This window comes from Chroicocephalus ridibundus, chromosome 1, assembly GCF_963924245.1.
Source record: "Chroicocephalus ridibundus chromosome 1, bChrRid1.1, whole genome shotgun sequence".
NCBI lineage: Eukaryota > Metazoa > Chordata > Aves > Charadriiformes > Laridae > Chroicocephalus > Chroicocephalus ridibundus.
In genome coordinates, this window is record NC_086284.1 from 219,074,403 (window position 1) to 219,089,208 (window position 14,806).

Sequence of the window (14,806 nt, forward strand, 5' to 3'; positions counted from 1 at the left end):
AAAACCCTGCAGAGTCTTCCAACCTGCAAACTTATGATTTCATGATGATTGTCTCCTCTGTTCCACACAGAAAAATCAATGTATAGAGAGAGAAAGAGATAAAACTTCACTTATCAAGGCATATTCAGTTCTCTGATCCTTAGTCATGTAATACCAGACAACAGTGCAGGCTCGAGAGACCTTGTGGTGACTTCCTTGTGAGGGAAGTTCTGCGTCTCTCTGCTGATGAATTGTTTCTTTTCGTTATCAAGTCAGGGTGAGGAAGGAAGAAATACTGTTTTCATGGTAATTGAAACACCTGTCCCAGCTCCCTGGGGCTGAAATAGCTATTGCTCAGAAGAACGCCTTGGCTTTTGCTAGTGCCAGTGCTGCATATTGGGCTTGCTGTAGTGAAACGGGTACGAGCCTGCCCTAGTAGAACTGCGTGCTACAGCCAAGCTTCAGGGAAGCTCCTGAGACAGTCCCAAGGGTGTAGTGTCAGTGAGTGGCTCTGCTTGTTGAACTGAAAATCAGAGAAACAAGGGATGTGGTAAAAACTTAAGGTTTAGAGCTTCCCTTTGGGTAACTGGCCATTACAAAGAGATTACTGAAGACATTACAGTGCCTAATTGCCCCTTTATGGGTGCAGATACAGCAGAGCATCGTTGCCTGTATTTTGGCGGATTACATATCCAGCTCTCCTGCTGTATTTAGCATAGGCAAGCTCAGTTTCAAATTCTTCGGTCCTGACAAGCTGGCCAGGTGTTAGAACACTTAGCAGAAGGATATAATTTAAGCTGCCTGTGCAGCAACTCAAAGAACAAACCAACATCCATCTTGGGAATACGCGCATCAACCCTTGGCTGCTAGTGGTCCTGTCTACCCGTGTCGCGCAGCGTAGCCTAGCAGTGAAGGCAAGTAAGGACTCTTGGACTGGTGTACATGCTCCGCCTCCCCTCAGGTGCCCCTCTTCTCCCTTGAGCCCCCCTGGCTCTAAATTCAGAGACAGGCCAGGCAAGAAGCAAGGTGAGCGCAGAGCTGGAAGAGCTGCGGGCATCCTGTAACTGTACTGAGGTTTAACAGTTTTGTCCGTGCCTCCCTGCAGGCTAATCTTTTCTGGTGCTCAAAGGATTTAATTGCATAAAGGCAGCAATTTTGCAGCCAAATATTAGGGTGTTAGTGCAAAATGTTAGATCTGGAGATAAAAATCAAGGTTTCTTCCTACCCCCAAAGCCTGATTCGTAAACAGCGAGAACTGAGCTGCACCAGCTCAGAAGGAGTTGATGAAGTTCAGGTATGCGTTCAGGAAGCCTGTCGGATCCTCCAGCTGTGGATAGTGGCTGATGTGGTCATCCAGCACAGACACTGTGGACATGGGAAGCACCTTCCTGTTGGAAGAATGCAGCAAGGCTTAAGCACAGGAACTGCAGCTTGGTGTGCAGCCAGCCAGATGTTACCGGTGAGGAGGACAACACCCTCTTGCACAGTTGAGATTCTCCCCATAACATGGTTTTGGCACAAAAAAAACCCTGTAGCAGCTACAGTTGATCGCTCTTCCAAGTGCTGGATTTACCTCAAGTAATTTGGAGGAGAAGACTACCTCAGGCACTAAATCTTGCCTCTGTCTGATGTGGTTTTAAAATGCATGATTGATTTGTCTCAGACTTGTGACTTGGATGCCTAAAATGGGGAAGCCAATTTCCAAACTGCAGAAGGTTCCGACTGAATCACCTGGCTGTGCAGGTCACAGGTGGGAATTAAAAACAGGGAATTGTAGGGAAAGTCTGAGACAAAATCTCCCTCGAAATGAAACCCCAGTTGTGTATTCCCACTTTATGGTGGGTGTTATCTTACTTGTAAAGCTGAAGAAACTCTGGGTGCGGATTCACAGGGTCCAGGGGCCCATAGATTAGATGCACTGTAAGAGAGAAGCACAGACAGAGCTTTTATACCCAAGGACATCCCTAAATCAAGCCAAGGAGGTCTGGTGCAGACACGTCCTTCCCTAGCACGGAGCTTGGGAAGCTTTCAGCACAACACTGAGCAAACCAGCTGCCAAAAGGGCTTCTCTACCCTGGGGTCAAGTTCAGCCTCCAAACCTCCTTCGGCAAACATCAAACCTTGCCGTGACACTTCGGCTTCCCTGGGGCAGCAGCTGGAGAAACTGGAGGCTGTGGACCAGCCCCTAAAGGAAAGTTACCTCTGCTCAGTGGAACAAACTTTTTCCTCTTACCTTAAGAAGCTCACAGCTCCCCCCTGTAACCAAGCCTTAAACTGGAGCTTGTGACACTACCCCCTGCACAAACCAGATTTGAGCCACGTTGTCCTCCTCAGAATAACAAGAGGCTCCAGTGATTAGTGGAAGGAGCCAGCACCACACTCCAGTGCCTGCAGGTGAGGGGGGCGATTCCCAACATCCCAGCCAGTAAATCAAGGAAAACTGATTCCTACTCACGTGGGACAGAGGTGGACATCAAAGCCCCAACCCAACGGTCTCTGTGCTTCTTTCTCTGGTTTATGTACTGCAAAATACTGAAGAGAAACCTGTTGTTACGCAGCGGACGCTGCCTCGAGGTGCTGCACAGCCTGGAGATTGCTCTCGGAGCAACGCACGCCTGTGCAATGAGGTGGAATCTGCATCTCCCACATACAGCCTCCTAGGGCAGCAGCAAGACAGAAATCAGCCTGCTGATCATCTGTGAGCTTAGTGAACTGCCCAAGTTTGTTGTTTTTTTTTATTTTATTTGGATAGTCAGCAAATAAAAGTGCAAATGAGGTTGGGACGCTGACTCCAGGTCTCACCCCTGCCAGCTCTGTGCCTCAGTGCGGAGTCCAGAGTCCTGCTGCAGGACAACCCAGGTTCATTCAGGAAGGGCGAAACAGCCCATGATCTGGGGAGGTGGGAGGATGAGGTTTGAATCTTTCCCAGCTGAGATGGAAGCAAGTTTTGGTCCTCTGCTCCCAGTCAAATGCCACTGGGTTGTAAAAGGGGGTGAATCATCATAATCCTTGTGCCAGCCGGTGCAGTTGGTCACAGCGGGCTGCAGCCAACCAGCAAACGAGCACCGAAAGGTTGGTTGCTCCCAAGCCCCTTTAGTAAACTCCACACTTGCTCGGGTGGCAGAGCAGAAAGCGTGTTTGCAGTCAGATCCTACAGAACAGGGCAGAAATCAAAGCCCATGCAGAGGCAGCACCATCTCAGCTCTCCCATGCTCGGCTCACCAGTGGTGCAGCAGCTCTGAGACCATTTCAGTGCCCTGCAGAAGAGGAGTCAACACTGAACTACCGAGCGTGGAGGAATGCAGGAGAAGATAAATTGCACTGGTCAGGTCTTACAGTGAAAATCTGAACTGTTAAAGGCTCCTCAGCCTGTCTCGTCACCCCAGCCAGCAACTCAGGGCGACTCCTTGCTCCGGCACAGCTCTTGGGGGCTGAGGCTCACAATTTAAACAGCAGCTTCAAGTCAGTTGGGTTATAAAAAGCCTTCCAAGGATGGGAAGCTATGCTAAATAAACATACTGATACTCTTGACGTGCGACTTTTAAGGGGCCGGAGATATTTTGGCACTGAGCTTCTCATCACGGCTGTGCTGCTGACAAAGGTGATGTTGCAAGAATTTGCCACGATGGGATTTGCCGAGTGGACGGTGTGTCAGACGTGTATCCATTGCTGGGCTTGGGCAAGTATCCCTCGTTATAAGAGGCAGTTAGCGAGCGCCCTTTGGAGGGGCTGAGCTATTTGGTCCCTGCTTTGATTTATCCAGAGATTGTCCCCAGCAGGAGGAGAGAGGATTTTCCACGCTGGGGGAGAAGGACACGCACAGGCCGCGCTGAATGGAGATACTCAACTCACAACCAGAAGCCCAAGGTCCTTCCAAAAATCCCAAACTGGAGAAAACTGCATTTAACTCCAGTGGTTAACAAAACCCCACAAATTGAAGCCCGTCATTTCCAAAGAAGAAAAAAACCACCACATTGTACAGCTCCAGCATTGTCCTTCTCCCACCATGTGCAGGCTTAGATCCTCCTGACTCCAGACTCCATTTATCTGCCTTGCATCATCCCAGGAAGAATCCCTGCTCCTACATCACACCCCAGCTCTTTTTTGGGGTGCAATGATGATTCCAGACTGCAACAGGAGGAGCTGGAGGCTCTGAGGAGCCAGTGTCCAGGGATGTGGCTGAGCTCCAGTAACCTCCGAGCCATGGCATGGATCTGCCTGCAAACAGAGCGACGCCGTGGGTGTAAAATGAAGCTCATGCAGCAATTAACAGCGACCTACCTGTCAACGACGAGATTGCCGTCGTTGGTCCGCACTGCCGTCCACATGTCCCAGTACTCTGCTGGCGAAGGCTGCGTGTAGGGCCCGAAGACTGCCCCGAGCCTTTAAAAAAAAAAAAAAAAAAAAAAAAAGAGTTCAGAGCAGCACGGCAGGAGCCATGTTAATGTATGACTCGAAAACTAGCCAAGGGCAAAAAAAAAAAAAATAGTTGAGTACTTCCACTGAAAAACACGTGGGTGCAAGTGCAGCACTGCAAGTTGTCCCCCAAAGGCACCCAGTGTTGGATTTAGCAGCCAGACTAATGGGATTTTAAATGGAAGGAAAAAAAAAAAAAGTTTTGCAACATCTGGTAAGAATATATATCTGATTGCGCACCACGTGCAGAGTTCGATTACGGTTTTCATTGCCTCTGTCACACGTGCAAGAGAAGGATTTCAGCGTAGTGAAAAGCTGCGTGGTTTATTATTAGGCTGAAGTGCTTTGGCGACGTTGGGGAGGGAATGGCCTAGAGGACCAAGGTCATTCAAATGCAGGGGCAATCTCTCCTGGGACAGTGCCGGGAGATCCGCTCATCTGCCAAATACCCGCTACACTAATTCCTACGTTCACCCCTTCCCTGCTTGGCTCACATCCCCCATACGGACTGTGCCCAGCAGCACGGGGACCCGACTCACCCCCTGGAGAAGAAAAAGAAGTTCATCAGCCGCATGATGACTGGGGACAGCAAACCCCCATCCTTGAGGATCTTGGGCAGAAGAGAAAAAGGAGACAGCACCACTCGGTATCGTACAGATGGATAAATCCTGCCTCCCCTGAGGGCTTTTACCCCAGGAAAAATCCCCATATCGCAGCAGTTTCCCAGCTCAGCCACAACCCTCGTTAATCTGAGATGTACGTGAGCTCTCGACAGCAAGACATCGGTGCTTCAAAGGGCAATTAGCCGGGATGTTCAGATGAGGTGAGCCGCATCCCGACAGCCCCTGCCTCTCCCCATCGCCTCTAACGATGCCTGCGAGCAGCTCAGGTGCCATTACCAAAGTGGGAAAAGCAGCGGGCGTCTGAGCCAGGTAAAATCCCAAACACACAGAGTCAGATTCCTGCTTGAGAAGCCACTCAGCACGACTAGAGGGGGTGGCAGCTCACCTTCTGGATGAACCGGGGGTAGTGCGTTTCGGGGAAAATCCCTGGAAGGATGTCAGAGAACAGAGTTGTAACGTTACAAGTGTTTTGCTCCGCATCTCCCAGTCTCTCCCCTTCTCCACGGTGCCATGAAAGGTGGCACAGGCAGCCCGAGGATGGACACTCCTCATTAATTACAGCACCTTAATTGCTATTTGCTTGAGGTTTGAATGATGCTTTCCCTTGGGTGATAGAGATGGGAAGGCCACCCCATTCCATGGATCCCATCCCTTCCAGCCCACCCAGCTGGGCAAACCTTACCTCCATTGGATAAACAGAGGCTGTTGATCAAGATGCTTCCAGTTTTATTGTTCTCATACCTGGGGACAGAAGAGAAGAAGGTGAAATACAACTTGACTTCTCCAGGCTCCAAGTGACCGATCAGCAGGTCAAATTAACAGTGTCAGATCATCTCTGCTCCTCTGTTGTCCCCAGTTTGATAAGAAGGAACTCAGGAGGGAAGTTAAACATCCTACCAGCCGGGAACTGATGGATGGGAACCTCAGATATGCCTACCATGGATGTGCCCTGAAGCCTCCCAGCCTTCGTTACGGCTGTAGGTACAGGGGGAAGGGGGTTCTGTGCTACATTCTTCCGCTTATCTGCTGGAAATCATCTTGATGGGGACAACAATGAGCAGACAGAGCAGCAGTGATTGCACTGACCTGTGGAGCAGCTCCTGTGCAACCGTATCCCCATAATCGTGGGACAGGAGATTAATCCTCTGGTGGTGAAGGCCGAGGTGACGCACCAGCCCCTCAACGATGCTGGCTTGCTCGAAGATGGAGTAGCGATGGGGCCTCTGTGAAACAAAGCACAAGAGAAGCCGCAGTGAGAGCCTGACCCCCTCCATGAGCCCACAAACACCTGAATGGAGGAATATGGGGTGGAGACCAGCAGTTTGTGACCCCAAGCAGAGCAGTCGGGATGTCCTGGGCCAGCAGCTACATCCACAAGGCGACAGGAGCACTGCCTTTGCCCCAAAAGGGTCAAGGTGTGCTTTGGAGTCACATCAAACACAAGTAAAGGTAAGACGGTGACAGAGCCAATCTCCACCACACACCTTCCCCATCCCTTCTGCTATTATAATGTCTTATTCCTTTTCCAGATGTAAACAGGTGAAGAAACGACTGTAAACACCAGTTTTGCGGGGATGCTGGTACGGCAGAACGACCTCTGGGCCAAAAGCAACAGCACAAGTCCTCCTCGCAGGCTACTTACAGGCTTGTCACTGAAACCGAATCCTACAAAATCCAGAGCAATCACCCGGTGAAACCGCTGGGTCAGCCCTTCCCAGATCTGGAAAGAGGAGAAATGTGTTAAAAAAACAGTTGATGGGAATGGAGAGAGGAAAATACTGGAGCGATGCGCAAACACGGATGGCAATGCTGCCCTCCACTCCGCAAGACAGCAACTTCCAGCTCCAAGAAAACCACAGGAGGGTGAAATTTCCCAACAAACAGCAAGACCGTCCCAAAAAAAACCCCAATAAATAGTTGCGGGTCTTTTCCTCTCGCTTTGGGCTGGAATGTGGGAAAGGGCAATGTGAAAAGAGCTTGGGTTCTGTGCAAGGCGTCGGGAGAGGCTGATATCCCGGACCGCGGTGGTACCCCCAGCAGAAATTCCTCCGGAGCATCACCCACCCCAGGCTGAGCACCACCTTGTCACCAGGAGAAACCTCGGGGTTTGCTGTCAGCATCCCACCCCCGCCACGCGCTCGCTCCCCTCACCTTGCACCAGTCGTAGCTGGAGGTTGGGAAGCCATGCAGGAGGACAACAATGTCGGAGCTGCCGACAGCGCCGGTCGAATCTGGGGACGGAATGGGGCACCTGAGGGTCAGCTTTTTACCCCCTAATTTCCTCCTCTCCCGCTGGGAGCCCAGCCAGCGGCGCGGTGTTACCTCTCCCTGTGCTCCCTCAAAACCAAGCATGGATTTGACTCGCACCACAGCTTCCCAGTGCCAGCGTGGTTTCGGAAACCCAGCCAGATGAGTCACCACAGCCACCAGCACCAGCTACTTGATGCAAACCGGGGTTTTATTTAGCACAAATTAATTGCAGCTGCCCCAAAGTTTCTACAACTGGTAACAACTGCTCCAGCAAAAAGGCTTTTCCTTGCTGTGACCCCTCGGAGGCTCTTCGGATCTTTCCCCATGAACACCAAGGTATTGCTAATGCTGCACATGAACTTCATGGCTTCACCCAATTAAAACATTTTGATAATGAACAGCCACACTGCACCTGGATCTGCACAGCAGCTCCCCTTAAAGCCGTTACGCTTTGGGAGGGATTTGCCATCACCCTGCCTGGCCTTGGGAACATCCCTGGGGCCACAGAGCCCCCAGCCCCGCTCCCCGCCAGGACAAACGAGGTGTCCCCAGGGCTTGGCGCAGCCCCGTCACCTCTGTAGAAGATGTTCTGGTCCTTGTAGGTGAAGTAGCCTCCGGAGGACCTCCAGGAGAGCAGAGCTGGGGAGAGCTTGGGGGGCGGGATGTGCAGGTAGACAGCGAGGAGGGGCACGCTCAGCAGCCCCACCTGCACCCACCACTCCTTCATCCTGCGGGACAGAGTGAGGTGTCCGTCTACCAGGATTTGCCCCACAACCCCCACGTCCCCGTAACCCACCACCATGTCCCCAGTAACCCCCACGTCCCCCTAACCCACCACCAGGTCCCAAATAACTCCCATGTCCCCATAACCCACCACCATGTCCCCAATAACCCCCACATCCCCCTAACCCACCACCAGGTCCCAAATAACTCCCACGTCCCCATAACCCACCACTACGTCCCCAGTAACCCCCACGTCCCCAAAACCTACTGCCATGTCCCCAACAACCCCCATGTCCCCATAACCCACCTCCAAGTCTCCAAAACCCCCACATCCCCATTCCCTGCACATCCCTGGGGTGGCAGGTCCATGGCAGAAAGTGGTCTCTGCAGTAAAGGGGGGTCTGAGGGGGGATGTGGGGCCCATTGGGGGTCTGAGGGATGGATGTGGGCCCCATAAGGGGTCTGAGGGAGGACATGGGCCCCATAAGGGGGTTAAGGGGGTGCATGATCCCACCAGACATCTGAGGGGGGACATGGGCTTCACAGGGGGTTTGAGGAGATGTGCAGCCCTGTTGGGGGTCTGAGGGGGGATGTGGGCCCCAAGGGGGTCTGAGGGGGGATGTGGGCCCCATAAGAGGGCTGAGGCGGGACGTGGGTCCCATGGGAGGTCTGAGGAGGGACATGAGCCTCACTGGGGGTCTGAGGGAGGACATGGGCTCCACAGGGGGGTTTGAGATGTGCAGCCCTCTTGGGGGTCTGAGGGGGGATGTGGGCCCCATAGGAGGGCTGACGGTGACATGGACTCCACTGGGGGTCTGAGGGGGTTGTGGGCTCCACAGGGAGTCTGAGGGGTAACATGGGCCCCATAAGATGTCTGAGGAGGGATGTGAATCCCATGGGGGTCTGACAGAGAATGTGGGCCCCATAAGAGGGCTGAGGGGGGGATGTGGGCTCCATAGAGGGGCTGAGGGGGTGTACAGCCCCATTAGGGGTCTGAGGGGAGACACGGGCCCCACGGGGGTCTGACAGGAGATGTGCGGCCCAGGGGCATCTGAGTGGGGAATGTGGAACCCGTGGGAGTCTAAGTGGGGGACGTGAGTCGCATGGGGGTCTGAGGAGGGACATGAGCCCCATAAGAGGTCTAAGGGGCGATGTGGGCTCCATTGGGGGTCTGAGGGGGAAATGTGAGCTCCACAGGGAGTCTGAGGGGGGAACATGGGACCCATGGGGGTCTAAGTGGGGAACGTGGGACCCATGGGGGTCTAAGGGGGGGACGTGGGACCCATGGGGGTCTGAAGGGGGAATGTGGGTTCCACAGGGGGTCTGAGGGGAGACGTGGGACCCATGGGGGTCTAAGGGGGGGACGTGGGACCCATGGGGGTCTGAAGGGGGAATGTGGGTTCCACAGGGGGTCTGAGGGGAGACGTGGGCCCCATGGGGGTCTGAGAGGGTGTGCAGCCCGTGGGGGTCTGAGGGGGGATGTGGGTCCCGTGGGGGTGTGAGGGGGGACGTGGGCCCCACGGGGGTCTGGGGGCGTGTGCAGCCCCACGCGGGGTGCTGAGGCGGGAGGGAGTGGCCTAAGCCCCGCCCCATATCAATAAGACCACGCCCCCGTGGAGAAACCCCGCCCCGTAGGTCCCGCCCACCGGGGGTACCAGACCACAGACCACGCCCCCTCCCCGCGCCCCCTCTCGGAGGGGGTCAGTCCCCGCCCCCCCCCCCCCCCCTCCGGCGGCGGTGGGCGGAGCCTCCGCGCGCGGCGGGGCCCCGTGGCGCGGGCGCGGAAGGGGGGGATCGCGCGCGCCTCACCTGCCTCAGGTGCCTCGGCCGCGCGCCGGCACGGCGCTCCGAGGACGGGGCCAGCGCCCCGCCCCGCGCATGCGCCGCCCGCAGGCCCCGCCCCCTCCGCCCCGCTTCCCGCGCGTCACGGCGCGTGCGGCCGCGGCGTCCCCTCTCGTTGCCCGGCGACGGTTTAGGGCCGTTAGCCGACCTCGCGCCCCTGAGGCGGCCTCTGATTGGCCGCGGGCGCGGCGGGCGGCCAATCGGAGCGAGGGTTGTTGCGGGGTGGGACGGCAGAACAGGACGGCGGGTGGACGGAGTGGAGTGAGGGAGCGGTGCCGTGGCGGTAGCGAGATGTCGAGCAGGAGGAGTGTCGGGGACCCGGAGGTGGGACCGGGGGCCCTGCACCTCGCCGTCGGGAGCCGGGGGGACCCGGGCTGCCGAACGGCGGCGGCCTCCTCTCTTGAGGGGGCAGCCCTTGGGGCGCAGGATCCCCAGGCTGCTGAGGGTGTGGAACGATTCGGTGGGGTGCCCAAGGGTCTGGGGGGGCTCTCAGGGGTCTCAGTGGGCCGGCGCACCCTCTGGGGGCGTAACTCGGGGCTCGGGGGGATGGTTTCCTGCGGCCCCCCGAGCCGGGCGAGTTACGGGTGGCGGGAGAAAGGGAGAGAAATCCTCCCTTTGATGCTTTAAAGCGGTGGTTTGGCAGCGATTTAACATCGAGTTGGAGATTCCAGTTGTATCCAGTTCTTGGCTCCCCAGTTCAAGAAAGACAGGGAGCTACTGGAGAGAGTCCAGTGGAGGCTACAAAGATGATGAGGGGACTGGAGCATCTCTGTGCTGAGGAAAGGCTGAGAGCCCTGGGGCTGTTCAGCCTGGAGAAGAGCAGACTGAGAGGGGATCTCATCAATGCTCATCAATAGCTAAAGGGCGGGGGGCAAGAGGGTGGGGCCAGACTCTTCTCCATGGTGCCCAGCGACAGGACAAGGGGCAATGGGCACAAACTGGAACACGGGAAATTCCATCTGAACATGAGGAGGAACTTCTTTGCTGTGAGGGTGGCAGAGCCCGGCACAGGCTGCCCAGAGAGGTGGTGGAGTCTCCATCTCTGGAGACATTCCAAACCTGCCTGGACGCGTTCCTGTGCCACCTGCTCTGGGTGACCCTGCTCTGGCAGGGGAGTTGGACTGGGTGATCTCCAAAGGTCCCTTCTAACCCCTGCCATTCTGTGATTCGGAGGTCTGTCTTTCTGCCTGAGAGGTTGCCTGTGGTCTCGCTCGTCTTTTTGCTATATCTGAGAGCTCTTGAAATTGCCTTTTCTGTTAAGGATTTTTTTTGCCTTTAAAAAAAATACATGGCTATATATTTACTTCCTCTTATCTTTTCCTTTTTAAAACAGTATTTAACCAGGCGCATTCCTCAGAATCCCAGATACCAACATATAAAAACCCGCCTTGATACTGGTAAGTGAAATTGTTGTAGGGTGAAAACACCAAACGTGGTTGTAGGAGTATACAAAAATATGCTGAATGTCTTAACTGTCTCTGTCCTGAGCTGTTGTACCCCAGAGACTGTGCAGCTTGTGACCGTTCCCATAGAAATTACTGGTCTTGGAGTTTCTGTGTGGGGGCTTTTCTTGTATAAACTAATATCTTGACAAGGGTGTTGGTCAAGATAATTATTTGGGGAGTGTCTTTGGGGATTTTTTTGTTGTTGTTGAAGCGTTTGAATTTTATCCGGTATCACCTGCCTATAGTATCTACACAAAAACATTGGGGAAGGGACGGCATGGCCACAGTTGCACTTGGAGCCATGTGTTGGAGGCAGGATTTGAATACCAAGGTCCTGGTTTCAGCTCTGTAAAGAGAGGGCTGTAACATATGGACTCTGTAATGTCCCGAGTTCTAGGTAGTGACTTTCTGAAGGCAATGACTTTGTTCTCCAAACCATCATCAAAACAACTTACCCTTTTGGATAGAGAGGGCTTGGTGTGGAACTTGTAAATGGGAAGGGTGTTATGAGGCTGGGTTTTTGTGAATATCGCTATTCTGACTAGCAGGGTGTGGACACTTCTGTACCCTTTGAAAATCCTGTAAAATAAGACTCGGGTGCATTCTGTGGAAGAACTGAAATAGTGCTGGGAGGATATTGAGGAGATTTGAGCTCTTTCTGGTCATGAACATTTACAGTGACTTCCCCTCTCCAGTACAGAGGCTTTAAGCTACAGGGCACTGCCTGTTCCTAGAGACTGTTGGCAGCTGCGGTCCAGCAAGTCCTATTTAGCTGGGCCATCCTTGCAAGAAAAAAAGCACTAAGAAGAAAATTATGGTACTTCTTAATTTATGTCTGCCTGGCATTGTCATGGTGAAAGAGGATCTGCAATGAACACTTGTTATTGTAGTCTGATCTTTTCCTTCGAAAAGATAAAATTCAAGCCCTAGTAGTGCTGGAGAAAACCACTAATAAAAAACTTGTAACAAACTGATTTTTTTTTTTTTTTTTTCTGGTACAGGAAACAGTTTGACAAAATACACTGAGAAGCTGGAAGAGATCAAAAGAAGTGAGTATCTGGAGAGGAGTAGAACATAGCTTGTGGTGGGTTAGTTCAAAACTGAGAGAGCGTAGAGGAGCTGGTTTGAATCCCAGGCTTGCGAATCTCCACTCTGAGGATTCCCACAGCCGTTTGCAGGAACGAACTGCAGAAACATGCAGCAGTAGGCTACAAAGATGCTTCTACCTTGATTCTTTGCTGGGCACACTCCACTTTGTCTTGCGCCTTATTTCTGTTTCTCACAGTGCTTTACAGGTTTAACTCAAGATGCCAGGCAGGCAGGTCTAGGAGTCTTTCCAAATTCTTTGTGCAAATTTTGTTATTGAATGGAAACCAGGCAGGCAGAAGTTCTCTGGATTAAGAAAACTAGACTAGACTTGTCTGGGAAGACTCAGTCTGTGCTTTTGAGACTTTAGTGCACTTTTAGGTAACAAAATAATTGAGCTCGAGATCTTTTACTTTTGTATAATTGTAACAGAATTCTGTTAGAATGCTCCAAGACTGGAAAGAGATAGGCTCATCCCTGCGTAACGCATTGAATTTACCAGAATAACATTGTTTACCAGAACAGCATTGATGTTTCGAAGACTTTGTGTTGTTCAAGCTAATGAAAGCCGAACTGATTTTTATTTCAGTCTGGTTTTCTGCTGAAAACAGGCACTTTAAAAATTCTTACTAACAAAGCTAATGTTTTACTACTTTATTTTCAGCTACTGTCCAGATTATTTTCACACAGCCACGAAAGCTATTAAACCTAAAAGCTGCATTTATTGATGTGAAAGAATAATCGGAGGATTAATTAGGATTTTGAACGTTCAGGTTTAGTTCTTAGACCCACGTACTGTATTCCTCTAAGATGGTAACATTGAGATTATAAGGGAGGTCACTAATCTGTCACGTGAATATATTTGTGCTTGGCTTCGGGCAAAATGGTCCTTTGTTGCTCATTTGTTTGTTGGTATTGTGTTTTTTAAACACCATGGGTCTTTGGGGAAAATCAAAAGAGAAATGACCTTGCTTTCCAAAATCCTGTGTTGACAGGCTGAGATTTCAGTGCTTAATACTGGATTGCCATCACTTTTTATCTGCGCTGAAAATCTTGTTCTATGGGTCTAGTTGGTTTTCAATCTCTGCTGTGAATCTGATTTCGTTTCAGGTAGGAGTTCTTTTGTTTAATCGTGGTTCTGGAGTCCGGTAGAAACTTTCTCATTATATTTGGGCTGAATAGACACCTTGTGTTCCCAGGCAGTTTAGAAACTTCTCTCCATTGATTTCTCATGGTTAGATGACACCGTTTGGACGCAATTTTAAATACCCAGCACAGTCAACTCTCTGTCTCTTGTGTAATGTGAGAGAGTGGGACTTAATACTGCGAGCCCGCTGTGGAATCAAAAACGGTAAGAGAGCTGGAACCATGATGATTTGTGCTTTGGAGGATTGACTTGAGGAGAGACACCAAGTCTCTTCCTTTTCTCTGGTGTTGCCTTCACTCATTTCCGAAGCTCTGAGGAGCATCTCCTTGAATACGCAAAAATTACAGCTTCAGACCAGTTCACTGAAGCAAAAGATGTCAGAAAATCCGAATGGACCTTCCAGGACAGAACCGGGTACGTCGTGTTGCTTTTGTAGTCGGAAGCAGCACTTCTGAATTTTCTGGTAACTGCTGGGAGGCTCACGCAAGCATTCACATTGGTGTGATCCAGGTCGGGCTTTGAATAACAATTTTGTGGTTTTGTTGTTGGTTTGTGTTTATTTTCTTGTTGACAGACGTAGTTTTGGGTGGTAAAGGCAAGATCTAGGTCATAAAGGTTTGTTCTGGGATAAATAGTCCTTGGTGGGAGGAAACCATCCAGCAGCTGTTTTGTATAAGCACTCTGACAACAGTTCTGCTTTGTCAGTGTTTATGTATATGTCCAGCACTTCATAAGCTTTGCTGCTTTTATTTGTCCTTCTAAATTAAATTTATTTCCTGCGCTTTGCATGACTGAAGGGCTCTTTCTGTCCATGGCTGGGGAGTTTTAATCATTTGGACATGGGCTACACATGGGGTTTGTGTCAGGCAGATGAGATGGGCTGTAAAAAAAGATAATTGTTGCTGATATTTCTGAGTTATAAAGGGAGGCTTTAGCAAGTTGAACTTCAGGCTTGAAACCAGGTGGTTTTGCAAGAACCACAAGGGTCATTTTCAAGTTAATTGACATTCTGAAGTCTAGTATATACGCAGGTCTTGTACTTCAGACCCATGGTTTGACATGCATAGTGCACACTGCAGTGCACTGGGGTATTTTGGATGGGCTCCTTCTTTCTAAGACAAATTGTTTAGTTGCAAATGGACATCGCTTTGCAGCTTAATAAACATTATGTAGGGTATAATGTTGAATTTGGAAACTGTGTGTTGAAAAAATGCTGAAAATTAATTGGACTACCTCTGCAGGAAGTGTATTTAAGAGGGAAAGGATAGGAATAAAAAAACCCAGAGGTGAAAGTT

The 14,806-nt window shown here is 51.6% G+C and overlaps 2 protein-coding genes across 5 annotated transcripts in view; one reads left to right on the plus strand and one right to left on the minus strand.

Moving 5' to 3' along the window:
* Positions 1–40: 40 nt before the first annotated feature.
* On the minus strand, positions 41–9,905 carry MEST (mesoderm specific transcript). 4 transcript variants are annotated; one of them, XM_063323746.1, is made up of 13 exons: positions 9,801–9,905; positions 7,842–7,996; positions 7,170–7,249; positions 6,661–6,738; positions 6,105–6,241; positions 5,701–5,759; positions 5,404–5,444; positions 4,935–5,005; positions 4,261–4,362; positions 2,435–2,511; positions 1,834–1,897; positions 1,205–1,367; positions 41–502 (listed from the first exon to the last, which is right to left on the minus strand). In XM_063323746.1, the coding sequence occupies exons 2-12, from the start codon at positions 7,993–7,995 to the stop codon at positions 1,250–1,252; spliced, it is 981 nt and encodes a 326-aa protein (XP_063179816.1). In that variant the 5' UTR covers position 7,996; positions 9,801–9,905; the 3' UTR covers positions 41–502; positions 1,205–1,249. The 4 variants fall into 4 exon arrangements, with proteins under 4 accessions (XP_063179816.1, XP_063179815.1, XP_063179819.1 ...); XM_063323745.1 differs by having other exon boundaries at positions 41–1,367; XM_063323749.1 differs by having other exon boundaries at positions 41–1,367; positions 9,805–9,870.
* A 118-nt stretch (positions 9,906–10,023) lies between these two features.
* Positions 10,024–14,806, plus strand: part of CEP41 (centrosomal protein 41) — a 14,193-nt gene continuing 9,410 nt past the window's right edge. Inside the window, exons 1-3 of the mRNA XM_063323750.1 lie at positions 10,024–10,157; positions 11,167–11,230; positions 12,280–12,327. Coding sequence (XP_063179820.1) covers positions 10,125–10,157; positions 11,167–11,230; positions 12,280–12,327 — 145 coding nt within the window. The 5' untranslated portion in view covers positions 10,024–10,124. The remainder of the gene's footprint in view (positions 10,158–11,166; positions 11,231–12,279; positions 12,328–14,806) is intronic.

What these genes read in the sequence shown, in the direction of transcription:
- MEST (XM_063323746.1), bottom strand. Translation starts at nt 7,995, where the DNA reads ATGAAGGAGTGGTGGGTGCAGGTGGGGCTGCTGAGCGTGCCCCTCCTC. An exon ending in CCTCTGTTTATCCAATGGAG is followed by an intron (nt 5,445 to 5,700) that starts GTAAGGTTTGCC and finishes ACATCCTTCCAG; the next exon opens with GGATTTTCCCCGAAACGCAC. An exon ending in GGCAATCTCGTCGTTGACAG is followed by an intron (nt 2,512 to 4,260) that starts GTAGGTCGCTGT and finishes GTTTCTCTTCAG; the next exon opens with TATTTTGCAGTACATAAACC.